Below are 19330 nucleotides of genomic sequence, written 5' to 3' on the forward strand. Positions count from 1 at the left end.
TCACATAATTTATTTAAAAAATATAGATAACGACAAATAAAGATAGAATACTATTAACCGCAATATGTAAGTGTAAAAAACCCAAGATTATGATTCGTACAGTTTCAGAATGTTCTTTTTCTATTTTTAAACAAAGAAACTAATCTGAAGTTGTCTTTATTTTTAAGTTATCTTGCCGCGATTTTACCTGTCAGGCCCACTTGGGAGTAGATTTTTCTCCATGTGGCCGCCGATCTAAAAGGATTTGACACCCCTTCCCTAAATGATGCATTCAAAGTATGCACATTGTTAACTGAATACATTTACAGTGGCACCTCAATTTTCTAGTACCACAATTTACGAGTAGTTTTAAGATACAAGGTGTCTCGCCGCTTTTTGTTATGTTTTAGATTGCCAGCATACATTTGAGGTTTGAATTGTTCCCGGTGCCAGAGATCTAAAGAGAGCGCAGAAGAGGAAAGAGCGGACGACACCCGTTGAATCAGAAAAAAAGCAAAACATCAAAAGCATGACCGGCCTCGGAGCTGACCCGGTAAGTCTGCACCACCCCAGAGTCAGCAGAATCCAGGCTCTTCTACGCCTAAACACTTCATCCAAACTGCAGACGTTTATCCCCTAAAATATGGCTGCCCAATGATCTGTCTCATGTGTTTCGGTTTATTCTTTTCTCCCAACTCTACAAACTGAACGTTTGAACTTTAGCTTTGTTTATTGGATGTTATGCAGAAATACTCTACATGTCAGTTGCTGTCAACTCTGACCTCTCCGGTCCATCACTCAAAGATATCTGTGTGCAACATAAATAACAACAACAGTTCCTGTTGTTAAACACAGCCCCAACCTGTACATTATTACATAATTGTTATTACATACTTGCCAACCATGAGACCTCCGATTTCGGGAGGGGGGTTGGGGGCGTGGTTAAGAGGGGAAGAGTGTATTTACAGCTAGAATTCACCAAGTCAAGTATTTCATATATATATATATAAGAAATACTTGACTTTCAGTGAATTCTAGCTAAATATATATATACTGTATATTTATTTTATTATATATATATATATATATATATATATATATATATATATATATATATATATATATATATATATATATATATATATATATATATATATACAGTATATATAAGAGAAATACTTGAATTTCAGTGTTCATTTATTTACACATATACACACACATAACACTCATCTACTCATTGTTGAGTTATGGGTTGAATTGTCCATCCTTGTTCTATTCTCTGTCACTAATGTTCTAACCATGCTGAACACCCTCTCTGATGATGCATTCTGCTTCGTCTCCTTGTTGTGTGCGCAGTTGTGCACTGCACTCTTTAAAAGCCGTAGATGTTATTGTCACATATGCATGTACAGTAGATGGCAGTATTGTGCTGTTTAAGAGTGTCACAACATTGCTGTATACGGCAGACGAACTGCTTTACGGTAGACGAAAACGTGACTGCTGTTGTTGTGTGTTGTTGCCGCGCTGGGAGGACGTTAATGAAACTGCCTAACAATAAACCTACATAAGAAATTAAGAACTCGCCCTCGATCATTCTACATTTATAACGTGATTGGGCAGGCACGCTGTTTATATTGTGGGAAAGCAGCCGTGAAAACAGGCTGTCGACACGTCACCCAGGTCCGCCTGAATTTCGGGAGATTTTCGGGAGAAAATTTGTCCCGGGAGGTTATCGGGAGAGGCGCTGAATTTCGGGAGTAACCCGGAAAATCCGGGAGGGTTGGCAAGTATGATTATTATAACTACTGTAGTTGTTTGTTGTACATTCTATTGTATCTATATTGTTTAAAACAATATTTCTTAAAGGCGAACAGCACTTTTTTGGGGTATTTTTGCCTATCATTCACAATCCTTATGTACGACAAGAACACATTTAAAAAAAAAATTTGAATTAATTCTAACTCGTAAATAGACGCTAGTAAAGTTGACTAACAATGGAGCTAATGAAAGTCATGCCGCCATCGCATCTATTGCTCCTATAAAACCAGCACACACCAAAAAAAACACCAACGATACTCTATTTACATTCCGTGACCAAAATATTCACAAAGTATTAGCGATATTATTATAAGTGCTAACGTTATAGACCTACTTTTAGTTGCACATTGATCACAGAGAGTTAAATAATTTACTGTATGCTGCATTATTGACATTATGAGCTGGTGAAAGTTGATTCTAGATTATAAATGGACACTGGCCGAGAGTTGGTGGGCTGCCGAGGGTGGAGTCGGCTCTCTTGGTTGCTTTGTTGGGTCTGCTCCTGTTTCTGGCCATGCACCCCCCACCCCAGCAGACGATGGCGTGGAACACCGCAGGGGCCACCACAGTGTATGTTTATTTTTTTATTTTTTTACTTTTGTGGCTGTGTGTAGAAGTGGCTGGTTGCATCAGCACTGCTCTTTTAATGTATTTAGTGTCCTTTGTGTTCTTTGATGTTTCCGTCTTACACACATGTTTATGTGTGCTATGGCTATGAGCTTTTTTTCCCTTGGCCTCTGTCTGCACTCCCTCTCCAGGGGCCCAGGCTTAGACAGAATATCCCCCTCTCCCCAGCAAATACCTGTTTCTCACCTTTTTTGTAAGGGGCGCCGGAAATTGGCAGACCCGTCAGCGATCCTGTTCTGTCTCCCTGTAATTTTGGCTGATCTTGAATGGGATTGTGCTGAAAATCTTAATTTCCCCTTGGGAATTATTAAAGTATTTTCTGATTCTGATTCTGTTTCTGATAAATCATGCCTCTCAACTGGATAGTAGAAGAATGTGGCCATTAATTGAGCAGTTGGTCAAATAAAAATAATTTCTGTGTGTGAATGTTTAACATAGGGATTGTGAATAATACATTTAATTAAATAAAAATATATAACAAGTTCCCCTAACTAAAAGTTAGTTTTTCTTTTAAAAAGCATGTACTGTTTTGGATTAAATTATTTTCAATTTATTTCAATGGGAGGCTCTTATTTGAGATACAAGTGATTTGAGTTGCGATCTCCATCATAAAACCAATTGAGCTTGTAAATTGAAGTACTACTGTACTACAATATAAATACAAATATCATCTTCGTGAACACATAACTAGACACCTCTTTAATTGGACTTTGCAGGTGAATAACAATTAGCATAGTTGGCATCATACAACATGTACTTAAACCAATAATAATAATTTGCTTTTTTACCTGGTCCTGCTCCCCTCCTCCTTCTTCGTCGTAGTTGAGCACGTTCTCCCGGATGTCCTCCCACTCGCCGTGCTGCGCGGACACATGGTACACGCCCTTTTTGAGGCCCTTGTGTCTCCTCCAGCACGAGTACAGAAAGAGGCCCAGCATCAAAACTGAGGGATGCCAAAGAGGAGGTTAACCCATGCACATAATCATAACGAGATTCTAGACATGAATATATGGCGCAAATGAGTGTAATGAATGATGTAACCGTGCAGCAGTGACGTGCAGTCAGGGGAGGCAGGTGAGGCGGGGCCTCACGTGCCATTATGGAAAGAAAAAAAATGTAAAAAGAAAAAAAAATAATTACATTGTTATATGTATCCAGTGATTATACTATAAAGTTATTTTCCATTTAACTTCACCATTATTTTTATTCAAAATCGTTGAATTTTCACATTTGCCGTTCAAATACTGAGAAGAGACTTGCGGTGACCAGCAGCCAGTTGAGCCTCACCATGGATTGCGCAATGACTCGGCTAACTGCTGGCCTACTGAACAGTGAGACCGTATTGCTATATGTATTATATTATACATTACCATAGTTTAGTTAGCTGAGGTATATAGTGTACAGTGTATTTTGTCAACAACTGTATGTGTGTAACGTATTTCTCGTGCTGAGCAATCATAAAACGGCTGCGAAGACGCACTGGGTGAGGCTCGCAGTAATCCCGCCTCATGGTGGTAGAGGGCGCTAGTGATCCCAGGGATCATTTTTGCGACTACTCGGCTGCAGAATAAGTGACAACAAGCAGCAACAGTTAGCGATCGTTTATTTTTTCCTCTCGCCTGGACTTTTAATATGGAGGATTACATATCTAAAATAAAACAGTTTTCTAAACTGGACTTTCAATCGAAGCAGGAGGTAATAATTAAAGGAAGATCTCCATCGAGACAGAGAGACTTTTAAAACTGAAGAAAGATAAGGAAGACTTCTATAAACAAGTTATCGATGCTTTTGTTCAGAAGGAGCGGTGCATGGACTTCATTTATAAGTAAAGGTAAGACCATAATAACGTTTTTTTTATTCAATGTGCTTTTTTGTGTGCTACAGTTTGTATGTGTAAAGTTAAAGTTAAGATAAAGTACCAATGATTGTCACACACACACTAGGTGTGGTGAAATTTGTCCTCTGCATTTGACCCATCCCCTTGATCACCCCGTAGGGAAGTGAGGGTGCAGTGGGCAGCAGCGGTGCCGCGCCCGGGAATCATTTTTGGTGATTTAACCCCCAATTCCAACCCTTGATGCTGAGTGTCAAGCAGGGAAGAATGCTGGTATGAGCTTTTAAACATAACCCGTTAACTGCTGCCAATCAAATGGTGAATAAGATACTCTTTAGGCTTCATATGTTTGTAAATCTGACTGTGATGAAGTCAGTGCCTCACCTGCCATGAACCTCACCGCACGTCACTGCCGTGCAGAGTCTATTTCTCATGTTATGGAACACAGTGGTTCTCAAACTTTTATCACCAAGTACCGCCTCAGAAAACACTTGGCACTCTAAGTACCACCATAATGACTAACACTAAAATACAGTACCGAGTAGGCCTAAGTATTCATTTGAACTAATGTTGTCCCGATACCAATATTACCGATACCAAAATTATTTTGATACTTTTCTGTACTTTTCGAAATAAAGGGGCCTAACAAAAATTGTATTATTGGCTTTATTTTAACAAAAAATATTATGGTACATTAAACATATGTTTCTTATTGCAAGTTTATCCTTGAATTAAATAGTGAACATTCAAGACAAGTTGTCTTTTAGTAGTAAGTAAGCAAACAAAGGCTCCTAATTTGTCTGCTGACGTATGCAGTAACATATTGTGTCATTTATCATTCTATTATTGTGTCAAAATTATTAAGGACAAGTGGTAGAAAATGAATGTTTAATCTACTTGTTCATTTACTGTTAATATCTGCTTATTTTATCTTTCAACATGTTCTATCTACACTTCTGTTAATATGTAATAATAATTTATTCTTCTGTTGTTTGGATAATTTACATTAGTTTTGGATGATACCACACATTTGGGTATCAATCCGATACCAAGTCGTTACAGGATCATATATTGGTCATATTCAAAGTCGTCTTGTGTCCAGGGACATATTTCCTGAAAAAATATTGACGTAATAATAGTCTTATCGACTAGATACACTACTGTACTTGATATCATTACAGTGTATGTTAGGTGTAGATCCACCAATGGCGTTTGTTTACATTTTGACGCCGGTGAGCTACGGTGTGTAGTGAAACATGTTTAGCTATTCCTCGTCCTGCAGGGATGATACTTGTAAGAAACATACTTTATTTGTCGCCATGGAGGCGAGGATTAGTGATTTAGAAGTAGCTAAAAGACTGTCGACTGGGGCTGGACTTTAGGGCGTTTCAGTTTTATAACTTCACCTTTATCGTTAGTATTTAAGCCAAAATGCGTCCGTTCTTCCTGTTCTGTCTACACACTGTGTCTGCTTGTAAGTACTCCGTGTGTGTGCGCTACCGAACATGCTCGTCTGCTCGTAAAACCAGCAATGGCACGACGGGACGACGACTGGGGCGCCGGGGGTGGGGGTGTGTGTTTGAACATTTGAAAATAAAACAATAATCACTTAATTAGGTGATTATTTTGCATATCACAAGAGGGAGCCCATGCATCACTAATGGTACCAATACCGCAGTTTAAGAACCACTGAGGTACCATTTTCAAATATAAAAGCTGACATAACCTAAAAACATTAAAGGCCTACTGAAATCCACTACCGACCACACAGTCTGATAGTTTATATATCAATGATGAAATCTTAACATTGCAACACATGCCAATACGGCCGGGTTAGCTTACTAAAGTGCAATTTTAAATTTCACGCAAAATATCCTGCTGAAAACGTCTCGGTATGATGACGTCTGCGCGTGACGTCACGGATTGTAGAGGACATTTTGGGACAGCATGGTGGCCAGCTATTAAGTCGTCTGTTTTCATCGCAAAATTCCACAGTATTCTGGACATCTGTGTTGGTGAATCTTTTGCAATTTGTTCAATGAACAATGGAGACAGCAAAGAAGAAAGCTGTAGGTGGGAAGCGGTGTATTGCGGCAGGTGTTGTGCCGGAAAACACACCCCCACCGTAGAATGCACCCCCTGACTGTTGTGCCGGATAACACAGCCGGTTTTTCATTGTTTACATTCCCGAAAGATGACAGTCAAGTTTTACCATTGGCCTGTGGAGAACTGGGACAACAGAGACTCTTACCAGGAGGACTTTGAGTTGGATGCGCAGACGCGGTACCGTGAGTACGCATGCAGCTGCGGCTTCCAAACATTTGATCGCTTGCCCGTACGTGCTTGCCGCTATGTGCATGTCACGTACGTAACTTTGGGGAAATATATGTGTTGTATGAACTTTGGGGAGGTGAACGGTATTATGGGCTGTGGGATTGAGTGTGTTGTGCAGGTGTTTGAGTTGTATTGGCGGGTTATATGGACGGGAGGGGGGAGGTGTTTGTTATGCGGGATTAATTTGTGGCATATTAAAAATAAGCCTGGTTGTGTTGTGGCTAATAGAGTATATATATGTCTTGTGTTTATTTACTGTTTTGGTCATTCCCAGCTGAATATCAGGTCCCATCCGCCTCTCACAGCATCTTCCCTATCTGAATCGCTTCCACTGCCCTCTAGTCCTTCACTCTCACTTTCCTCATCCACGAATCGTTCATCCTCGCTCAAAATAATGGGGAAATCGTCGCTTTCTCGGTCCGAATCGCTCTCGCTGCTGGTGGCCATGATTGTAAACAATGTGCGGATGTGAGGAGCTCCACAACCTGTGACGTCACGCTACTCGTCTGCTACTTCCGGTACAGGCAAGGCTTTTTTATCAGCGACCAAGAGTTGCGAACTTTATCGTCGATGTTCTCTACTAAATCCTTTCAGCAAAAATATGGCAATATCGCCAAATGATCAAGTATGACACATAGAATGGACCTGCTATCCCCGTTTAAATAAGAAAATCGCATTTCAGTAGGCCTGTAATGGCTTTTTGAAGCCAATAATTAGCCCTAGAAGACTTAGTTTCTCTGACCAGGTAGGACATACTAATGGCCGACAGACACAGACGTCCTGCACTTTTTAACCTATGTTCATCGTCTTATCAAAGACAGCAACTCCTTGGAGGGCTCTTCACTGATTTTTTTTTTTTTTTTTACCTGTCCCTGCTTTACGTCAAAGCCTCGCTCTCTGCACTGAGAGCAGACAGTGGAATCCTGCCAAAGCCGCGCGGGTAAAGGTCCTGAAGCATACGTATCAATCAAAGCAATTGCGTGCTGAATTATACAACGTAGTGGACTGACCTTTAAAGTCAATTAATCTCAAACATTTTTCCTTCCTCTCCCTGTCCCCACTATATATTTTACTAGTTAACATGGACACCTTTTTTTTTTTCTCCTCTTACGTTGGTGCTTCCCTCTATCTCCCTACTCATTACTCATTAAGTTAGTCAGTGCTCTTGTGTTGTAGTGCTTCTCTGGCCTCTATCTACCCTCTTTTTTTTTTTCTGCCCACGCTAGATGCAAATAATGTTCTACTGTGGTGCATGCATTTGATTGGAAGTCATCAGAGGAATACAGGGTAAATACATTAGTCTCGAGTCAAAAGAAGAAAAAAATGCACATGCAGCTCTTTGGGGTCACACAAGCCGGCCGGTATCCTTACTAAAGACATTAAATGTTGCCACACTGTAACACCTTTCTTGATTACCTATCCGATGCAACACCTTGTTACATTATATCGGGGGTCAGCAACCAATTTGCACTCTCTATCTTTCTCATCTTTTCTTTTGTTACCCATTTTTATTTTTATTCACACTTTTTATTTTTATTTAGCACCGCCCTAGTGGCTCCCTGGAGCTTTTTCAAAAAATGGAAAAAGATGGGGGGAAAACATATTTGTTGTTCTAATAATGTTTCTGTAGGAGGACAAACATAACACAAACCTTCCTAATTGTTAGAAAAGCCCACTGTTTAATATGTGTGTGTTTACTGATGACAGTATTTGGCCAGCGCCGTTTTGTCCGACTAATTTTGGCGGTCCTTCAACTCACCGTGGTTTGTTTACTTGTACAACTTTCTCCGACACTGCCACAGAAAGACTGCTCCTCGTGAGTGTTTTTAAAAGTTGCTAATTACAGTATGTATATATTTTTTTATTATCTTTGATGCGCCTGAAAGAGTGGCAGCACATCACAGTAGCTCCTTTGATTTCCTTCATTATCCTTTATTTTTGGTATTCTTCTCAACTTTTCTTGCTTTTTTTTTAATCACTTATCTTTTCCGTAAACCACTAACTATGGTTCTTGGGCGCGTTTGTGTTCTTTTCTAATGTATATTTTCTGCTGGATCTACTCTTTATTTTATGCTGTAATATTGTACATGGTAATTGGGATTTGTTATATATTCCATCCATCCATCCATTGTCTACCGCTTGTCCCTATTGGGGTCGCGGGGGGTGATGGAGCCTATCTCAGGGGTGCTGGAGCCTATCCCCGCTGCATGTATATATTATATGAAAATATGGTAACACTTTAGTATGGGGAACATATTCACCATTAATTAGTTGCTTATTAAAGTAACAAAGACTTAATTTAGAGTTATTTGGACACTAGGGGAACATATAAGGGTTAGGGTTACTAATAAGCAATAATTCTGAGGTTATTGAGGGAACACGCTTAATTAATGGCTTACTGGTTGTATAATAAGGCCATGCAGAATAAGGCATTAATAATTACTTAATAATGACAAATTAAGAGCCAATATGTTACTAATTTGCATGTTAATAAGCAACTAATTAATGGTGAATATGTGTTCCCCATACTAAAGTGTTAACAAAAACATAATATAATATAATACAATATCAGAATATATTATATACTGTATATATAATATGTAAATATTACATTGATGTTATATTTTATATTGCTACTACGGTACATTTTTAGTCTACTTTATACCTGCATTATCCTTTCCATCCTTACCCTTTCCATCCTTTGTAACTGAGCTACTGTGTGGAATAATTTCCCTTGTGGCTAAATAAAGTTTGTCTAAGTCTAAGTCCAAATCTAAATTGAATTAAATGTAATCAAAGACTTTCTATTCATAATTGTGGTTGTGGCTCTTAACACTATAGAGCAGGCCTGGGCAATTATTTTGTGTCGGGGGCCACATTTAGAGAAAAAAATGTGTCTGGGGGCCGGTATATCTATTTTTAGGAACACTAATACAAAACCTCACAATAATGTCTGATTGAATGCTAAAAACGTGATGACAGACCACCTTAAAAAACATAATGGAATTTAAATGTTTTCTATGAACGATAAAACACTGAATATTGACAAAATATGAATGTCACGCCCCCTACCAATCGACATATTTTATAATGGAGTGAAACGCGACAAAAATGCAACAAACAGTGAAATATGAACGCGAAGGGTACAAAATAAACCCACCTACAATCTGATACATCTGATATATCACTAAGCTTTAGAACTTTGTTGTGAAAATCTCCTTCCGCGTCTGTGGAAACGCTTCCCGCCCACACTGCTTGGTGCCTCGTCTGAGCTGCTGTGACTTAGATTACCATAGTACCTAATTAGATGACTATAGTAACTAATTAGATGACCATAGTAACTAATTAGATTACCATAGTAACTAGTATATCATCCAAAAGTGCAGATTCCAACCATTGAAGTACTTTGTATAGTTGAAGACTTATGGTAATTAGAAAATATCACTGCACACCATAATGGCAGCTACACTTTCCATCTTAAAGGGGAACATTATCACCAGACCTATGTAAGCGTCAATATATACCTTGATGTTGCAGAAAAAAGACCATATATTTTTCTAACCGATTTCCGAACTCTAAATGAGTGAATTTTGGCGAATTAAACGCCTTTCTATTATTCGCTCTCGGACGTCACATCGGGAAGCAATCCGCCATTTTCTCAAACACATTACAAACACCGAGTCAAATCAGCTCTGTTATTTTCCGTTTTTTCGACTGTTTTCCGTACCTTGGAGACATTATGCCTCGTCGGTGTGTTGTCGGAGGGTGTAACAACACGAACAGGGACGGATTCAAGTTGCACCAGTGGCCCAAAGATGCGAAAGTGGCAAGAAATTGGACGTTTGTTCCGCACACTTTACCGACGAAAGCTATGCTACGACAGAGATGGCAAGAATGTGTGGATATCCTGCAACATTCAAAGCAGATGCATTTCCAACTGGACTGGACAGATCAGCTTTCAGGAAAAGAGAGCGGATGAGGGTATGTCTACAGAGTATATTAATTGATGAAAACTGGGCTGTCTGCACTCTCAAAGTGCATGTTGTTGCCAAATGTATTTCATATGCTGTAAACCTAGTTCATAGTTGTTTGTTTCCTTTAATGCCAAACAAACACATACCAATCGTTGGTTGGAAGGCGATCGCCGAATTTGTCCTCGCCTTCTCCCGTGTCGCTGGCTGTCGTGTCGTTTTCGTCGGTTTCGCTTGCATACGGTTCAAACCGATATGGCTCAATAGCTTCAGTTTCTTCTTCAATTTCGTTTTCGCTACCTGCCTCCACACTACAACCATCCGTTTCAATACATGCGTAATCTGTTGAATCGCTTAAGCCGCTGAAATCCGAGTCTGAATCCGAGCTAATGTCGCTATAAACTTGCTGTTCTATCCACCATGTTTGTTTGTATTGGCATCACTGTGTGACGTCACAGGAAAATGGACGGGTGTGTATATAACGATGGTTAAAATCAGGCACTTTGAAGCTTTTTTTAGGGATATTGCGTGATGGGTAAAATTTTGAAAAAAACTTCGAAAAATAAAATAAGCCACTGGGAAATGATTTTTAATGGTTTTAACCCTTCTGAAATTGTGATAATGTTCCCCTTTAAAGATCTAAAAAATATATTTGGGAATGTCCGGCGGGCCAGATTGAAAAGCTGAACGGGCCGCATGTGGCCCCCGGGCCTTAATTTGCCCAGGTCTGCTATAGAGTGTGTAAGCCCTGTTGATAATAATAAGCACGTTTATTCATAGTTGATGCGCTGTAATGCAAATCTTTGTCCGAGCTTACGCCTTCACCCTTTGCCCACGCTGAGGTGAGATGCGCAGGAGTTGTGCAGCATGATCAATAACGACTCGGGGTGAACACAAACACCACAGCCACCCATCCACCCATAATGGTGCTGCCTCTTTGCCCTCTAAGAGCTACACTGAGCCGGCACCGCTCTGTGCATTCTAGATGAGCGGAGAGAATAACCACCGCCACGTCTTGATCAAAACATTTGACCCTGTTGGCCGAAACTGCAGTCCGAAGTTAATGAGGAGTGGAGAGCAGCGAGACAGCGTGAAACATCAGAGGACGGGAAGAGTGGAGGAAAGAAAGCTGATGAAGAAGCAGAAGGAAATGAGACAGGTGAGAATTGGCATGAGGTAGAAAAACATCCTTTATTTGCATGAAAACAGGCACTTTGCATTATAGTCCATATTGGAAGTAACATCCTATAATTTCACACTCACATCGTCACATTTGACTTGAGATTAATGAGGCTTGCCCAGTTAGACATAAACTCGTCTGACTTCGTCAATAGCTCACACTCCAACCCAGTCTGTCATGCCTTATGTAAAGTTGAATAATGGATGATTTTAACTTTTAATGCTCGCCGAGGCAGAGCAGGACTCTCCTTTTAATTTAGCACCCGGTAAGTCGTGAGCATGCCGAGCGCCAGCGCATATTTACGGCCTCCCGCGGTGACGAGGCTGGTCGTTAAACGAGTACGGACTGTACAACCAGTCGATCGTTACCCCCTACCCCCTTCCCGCGCAGGACTTTTCATGATGTAAAACTGCTTTACGCTTTAAATCCAGGACTATATTTATCTAACTTGCTTTATTAAAAGGTGTGGAAACGTAATGAGCCACCAAAGACCGCTCGTTTCTTTGTGAATTGATTATACCACGCAGGAGTCGGTGATACCTGCTCACATACAGTCGTGGTCAAAAGTTTACTTGTAAAGAACAAAATGTCATGGCTGTCTTGAGTTTCCTATAATTTCTACAGCTCTTATTTTTTTGTGATAGAGTGATTGAACATAAACATACTTGTTTGTCACAAAAAACATTCATGAAGTTTGGTTCTTTTTAGGGATGTCCGATAATGCCGATATCCGATATTCCGATATTGTCCAACTCTTTAATTACCGAAACCGATATCAACCGATACCGATATCAACCGATATATACAGTCGTGGAATTGACACATTATTATGCCTAATTTGGACAACAAGGTATGGTGAAGATATGGTACTTTAAAAAAAATAAAAATAAAATAAAATAAGATAAATAAATTAAAAACATTTTCTTGAATAAAAAATAAAGTAAAACAATATAAAAACAGTTACATTGAAACTAGTAATTAATGAAAATTAATAAAATTAACTGTTGAAGGTTAGTACTATTAGTGGACCAGCAGCACGCACAATCATGTGTGCTTACGGACTGTATCCCTTGCAGACTGTATTGATATATAATGTAGGAACCAGAATATTAATAACAGAAAGAAACAACCCTTTTGTGTGAATGAGTGTAAATGGGGGAGGAAGGTTTTTTTGGGTTGGTGCACTAATTGTAAGTGTATTTATGTTGATTTAATAAAAAACAAAAAAACAAAAAAACAACTGATAATAAAAAAACTGATACCGACAATTTCCGATATTATATTTTAACGCAGACCGATATTATCGGACATCTCTAGTTCTTTTATGAATTTATTATGGGTCTACTGAAAATGTGACCAAATCTGCTGGGTCAAAAGTATATATGCAGCAATGTTAATATTTGGCTACAAGTTTCACTGCAATAAGGCGCTAAGGCGAGGCCTTTAATCCCAGGAACACCATTCCTACCGTCAAACATGGTGGTGGTCGTATTATGCTCTGGGCCTGTTTTGCTGCCAATGGACCTGGTGCTTTACAAAGAGTAGATAGGACAATGAAAAAGGAGGATTGCCTCCAAATTCTTCAGGACAACCTAAAATCATCAACCCGGAGGGTGGGTCTTGGGCACAGTTGGGTGTTCCAACAGGAACACACGTCAAAAGTGGTAAATAAATGGCTAAATCAGGCTAGAATTAAGGTTTTAGAATGGCCTTCCCAAAGTCCTGACTTTAAACGTGTGGACAATGCTGAAGAAACAAGTCCATGTCAGAAAACCAACACACTTGGCTGAACTCCACCAATTTTGTCAAGAGGAGTGGTCAAAAATTCAACCAGAAGCTTGTGGATGGCTACCAAAAGCGCCTTATTGCAGTGAAACTTGCCAAGGGACATGTAACCAAATATTAACATTGCTGTATGTATACTTTTGACCCAGCAGATTTGGTCACATTTTCAGTAGACCCATAATAAATTCATAAAAGTACAAAATTTCATGAATGTTTTTTTGTGACATACAAGTATGTGCTCCAATCACTCTATCACAAAAATGTAAGAGTTGTAGAAATGATTGGAAACTCAAGACAGCCATGACATTATGTTCTTTACAAGTGTATGTAAACTTTTAACCAGGACTGTAAATGTCTCCTTAGCCCACTTTAAATGGACAGCACTTTTTGGGGGAAAATAGCATCCAGGTGGTGCATGATTTGAATTCATTATCATATGTTAAGGTCTGTTTTATACATTTCACTTTCAAGTTTGCAATAAGATAGTACTTTATTGATTCCTTCAGGAGAGTTCCCTCAGGAAAATTTAAATAACAGTCCCAATACGGGCCAACATGCCCTGAAGGGGAGTGTGTTATAGCGGCAGGGGCTGTGTACCGACCTAGCCAAGTGTTTTATACGCCTGTCTCTGACACAAAGACTCATAAACAGCGTGGCGGCCCCACAGAGACGAGCCAGAGCAACAGCATTCGAGCCCCTCACACACACTTGCCCTTCTACCTTTATGAGGACCACACATCCCATAGGACCTCTGGAATTAACTTAACTATGACCGAAACTGTTAGTTTGTCTCTTTTAGTGCCTCGCGCGCCACGGGGACATCAACACATACATATTTAAAAAGGCAACAGCAGTGGATGTGGTCGGTTATATAAGTGAACCCGCCAGGATTGTACACAAGTGACGACGCCAACCAGCAACGCTTTTTTATTAGATTGTTTACATGGCTTACTCGTCTCGGCAGGGTGGACGTTCTCAGTCAAAACATGTTTGATCAGAAGCTGATGACTTTTTTATGAAGCTCGGTTATAAAAAAAAAAAATCAAAATGCCTCTTTTGATAGTATAAAATTGAGTCCGATACATATTACCGTATTTTTCGGACTATAAGTCGCAGTTTTTTTCATAGTTTGGCCGGGCTCCAGTGCGACTTACATATGTTTTTTTCCTTTTTTATTATGCATTTTCGGCAGGTGCGACTTATACTCCGGTGCGACTTATACTTCGAAAAATACGGTACTCACTTGTTAAAAAATTGAGACTTGTCTAAATCAAATTGAACCTTCAAACTGTGGTGTTAATTGTTTTATCTTAACGCGATGCCATGCTCAAGGGCACATCAGCAGTTGTCAGTTGGCAGACGAGCATCTCTTCCGCAACTAATTTTCAATTGCATCATTATAAGTTAAAGTACCAGGTGAAATTACCCTCTGCATTTGACCCATACCCTTGTTCAACCCCCTGGGAGGTGAGGGGAGCAGTGAGCAGCAGCAGTGGCCACACTCATTTGACTAATTTTGGTGATTTAACCACCAATTCCAACCCTTGATGCAGAGTGCCAAGCAGGGAGGTAATGGGCCCCATTTTTACAGTCTTTGGTATGACTCGGCCGGGGTTTGAACTCATGACCTACCGATCTCAGGGCGGACACTCTAACCACAAGGCCACTGATCATCATTAGCAAGACTTATTGTCAGACCTTGATTTATTGTTATATTCTGTATTTGCTGTCAAGCAAGTACATTAATATAAAGACTTCCGATTAAACTGATATACAAAACTGGGGTCAGCAACCCGCGGCTCTTTAGTGCCGCCCTAGTGGCTCCCTGGAACATTTTTCAAAAAAGGATTGAAAATGGAAAAAGGGGGAAAAATATTTTTTTTGTTTTAATAAATACATAAATAAATAAATGGGTTATACTTGTATAGCGCTTTTCTACCTTCAAGGTACTCAAAGCGCTTTGACAGTATTTCCACATTCACCCATTCACACACTGATGGCGGGAGCTGCCATGCAAGGCGCTAACCAGCACCCATCAGGAGCAAGGGTGAAGTGTCTTGCTCAAGGACACAACGGACGTGACTAGGATGGTAGAAGGTGGGGATTGAACCCCCGTAACCAGCAACCTTCCGATTGATGGTATGTTTTTTGTTTGAGGACAAACATGACACAAACCTTCCCAATTGTTAGAAAGCCCACTGTTTAATATGTTTGTGTGTATGCGTCACTGACGAGAGTATGTGGTGAACATTGTTTTGTCCTACTAATTTCGCCCGTTCTTGAACTCACCGTAGTGTGGAATGTGACACAACAGTTTGTTTACATGCACAATTTTCTTCGACGCTACCACAGAAAGACGTGTTTTATGTCATTTCTTCTTTGTCTCGTTTTGTCCACCAAACGTTTTATGCTGTGCATGCATGCGCAGAGGTGCACTTTGTTGATGTTATTGACTTGTTGGAGTGCATATTGGGTCACTACATGACTGCAAGCTAATCCATGCTAACATGCTGTTTAGGCTAGCTGTATGTACATATTGCAACACTATGCCTCGTTTGTAGGTATATTTGAGCTCATTTATATATTTTACTCCTCAACAAAAGAGGAGAAATATAATGTTAGAGAAAAATTTAATTTAAAACATTTGTACACATGTACAACACTTAAGACCTTCAGTATATCAGTATGTGGAATTAAAATATGGAATGGATTAAGCAAAGAAATCAAACAATGTACTAATATGATCCACTTCAAGAAACTCTTCAAATTTAAAGTGTTTACAAAGTACAAAGAAGAAGAACCATGATAAACATTCTGAATTTATCTCATCCATCCATTAATATTCAAGATAATCTTACTCATCTCATCATATGAAATATAACTTACGGTACTTCCCTGAGTATTATTTATTTATTTTTATTGTGATTACTTATGGAGTATGTTGTGAATAAATTGAGAACAGGAAGTGAACAAAAGTTTAAGCAAATGCTATGTAAAGGAAAAGGGGCAGGATTAAATAAACTCTGCCTCTTCCTACTCCTTTTCGAACATGTTGAATAGAGAAACTGGAAATTGTGATGTATCATGTTGTATGCATGCATGTTCGAAATAAAAAAATAATGCATTTTTGGTGAAACCAGTTCTAATTGATAACAACTACCGTTTTGTGACTGTTCATTATTTACGAAGCTAACGTTAATATTGAATATAATCTCCCCAGTACAGGGCAACACTGGTGGAAAATAATACACTTCACTGACCGACTGAACTTGGAATGAAAGGAGCAGAATTCACCAAGCGTTGGATTGTTCACCCACTAATAGGGAACGTGAGCTGGGATTAGACCAGGGGTCCCCAAACTACGGCCCACGGGAAGTCTCAAGGTTTTTATTTAAATTTGTCCAACCGCTTCTATGAACCTCTCTTTGTTTTTAATGTCTCTTTTCTGCTGGATATACTCTCTATTTTATGCTGCCCTTTTTTTTTTTGCTGCAGCTGTTACATATACTGTAATACTGTACATCAGGGGTGTCCAACTCATTTGAGCTCAGGGGCCACATGGAGGGAAATGTGTGCACACCCGAGCCGGACTATTATAATCATGGTATTAAAACTAAAAAAATTAAGAAAACTTCAGATTGTTTTCTTTGGCCAAAAATAAAAATAACGCATTCTTAAAATATGAAAATAAAAGTATAGAAAAAAATACCCGGCAGCGGAAGAGTTCAGATCGGGGGTCTCCAAACTACGGCCCGCCAGCGTCCAAAATCCGTCCCGCAGGAAGTTTCAAGTTTTTTTTTTTTATTTGTCCGTTCTGATCTATTTTCTACCGCTTGTTACTCTCGGGGTCTCATAGCCACTTAGGCAAATCATATTGTCTAAAAATGTATTTTCCCATCGATAACGTGACATCATCGCGCACTCGCCGCAGTGTCGGGTGAGCATGCGGCGAGTGCACACTCTTTTAGTCAATTAGTGCGTGAGGAATATATATATATATATATATATATATATATATATATATATATATATATATATATATATATAGCCTCCAGCGACCCCGAAGGGAATAAACGGTAGAAAATGGATATATATATATATATATATATATATATATATATATATATATATATATATATATATATATATATATATATATATATATACAGTCACGATCAAAAGTTTACATACACTTGTAAAGAACATAATGTCATGGCTGTCTTGAGTTTCCAATCACTTCTACAACTCTTATTTTTTTGTGATAGAGTGATTGGAGCACATACTTGTTGGTCACAAAAAACATTCATGAAGTTTGGTTATTTTATGAATTTATTATGGGTCTACTGAAAATGTGTCCAAATCTGCTGGGTCAAAAGTATACATACAGCAATGTTAATATTTGGTTACATGTTCTTTGGCAAGTTTCACTGCAATAAGGCGCTTTTGGTAGCCATCCACAAGCTTCTGGCAAGCTTCTAATTTAATTTTTGACCACTCCTCTTGACAAAATTGGTGCATTTTAGCTAAATTTGTTGGTCTTCTGACATGGACTTGTTTCGTCAGCATTATCCACACGTTTAAGTCTGGACTTTAGGAAGGCCATTCTATAACCTTAATTCTAGCCTGATTTAGCCATTCCTTTACCACTTTTGACGTGTGTTTGGGGTCATTGTCCTGTTGGAACACCCAACTGCACCCAAGACCCAACCTCCGGGCTGATGATTTTAGGTTGTCCTGAAAAATTTGGAGGTAATCCTCCTTTTTCATTGTCCCATTTACTCTCTGTAAAGCACCAGTTCAATTGGCAGCAAAACAGGCCCAGAGCATAATACTAACACCACCATGCTTGACGGTAGGCATGGCGTTCCCGGGATTAAAGGCCTCACCTTTTCTCCCCCAAACATATGGCTGGGTATTGTGGTCAAACAGCTCAATTTTTGTTTCATCTTGTGGATGGCTACCAAAAGTGCCTTATTGCAGTGAAACCAAATACCAACATTGCTGTATGTATACTTTTGACCCAGCAGATTTGGTCACATTTTCAGTAGACCCATAATAAATTCATAAAAGAACCAAACTTCATGAATGTTTTCTTGTGACTAACAAGTATGTGCTCCAATTACTTTATCACAAAAAAAATAAGAGTTGTAGAAATTATTGGAAACTCAAGACAGCCATGACATTATGTTCTTTACAAGTGTATGTAAACTTTTGACCACGACTGTATGTATGTATATATATGTATATATGTATATATATATATATATACATACATATATATATATATATATATATATATATATATATATATACATACATACATACATACATACATACATATATATATATATATATGTATATATATATATATATATATTAATACAGTATATATACGTTTACACACACACACAGCCCGGCCCCTGGCCACATTTTTTTTTAACCCAATGCGGGCCCCGAGTCAAAAAGTTTGGGGATCCCTGGATTACACTGTCATGAGACTTAGTTTTTACATTTCCAATGCACAATACGGCCAAACTTAGGTTGGCTTGAGAGAATGGAAAAACACAAAGAAATATGGAAGGGAAGACAAAAAAACACACCGGGGGGAGAATAAATGAGAGAATGCTTGGATATGAAACCAGTTGGACAGATGAAAGTTAAAGCTGAGAGTGAAATTGACATCTGAAGCCAGAGTGTAACATTAGAAGCGACAGGTGACACAGAAAAGTGGAGAAATATAGAACAACACATAAAGAAGCCCTATTATTCTCTGTGGGGATTTTTAGTGCTTTTATGTTATTC

General features: G+C 39.1%; 1 protein-coding gene across 2 annotated transcripts in view; it reads right to left on the reverse strand.

The window, feature by feature from the left end:
* Positions 1–19330, reverse strand: part of LOC133612574 (neural-cadherin-like) — a 347009-nt gene that overhangs the window by 16145 nt on the left and 311534 nt on the right. For both annotated transcript variants that reach the window (XM_061970110.1, XM_061970109.1), the window contains exon 32: positions 3213–3367. In XM_061970110.1, coding sequence (XP_061826094.1) covers positions 3213–3367 — 155 coding nt within the window. The remainder of the gene's footprint in view (positions 1–3212; positions 3368–19330) is intronic.

The sequence above is a fragment of the Nerophis lumbriciformis genome, linkage group LG10, assembly GCF_033978685.3.
Source record: "Nerophis lumbriciformis linkage group LG10, RoL_Nlum_v2.1, whole genome shotgun sequence".
Taxonomy (NCBI): domain Eukaryota; kingdom Metazoa; phylum Chordata; class Actinopteri; order Syngnathiformes; family Syngnathidae; genus Nerophis; species Nerophis lumbriciformis.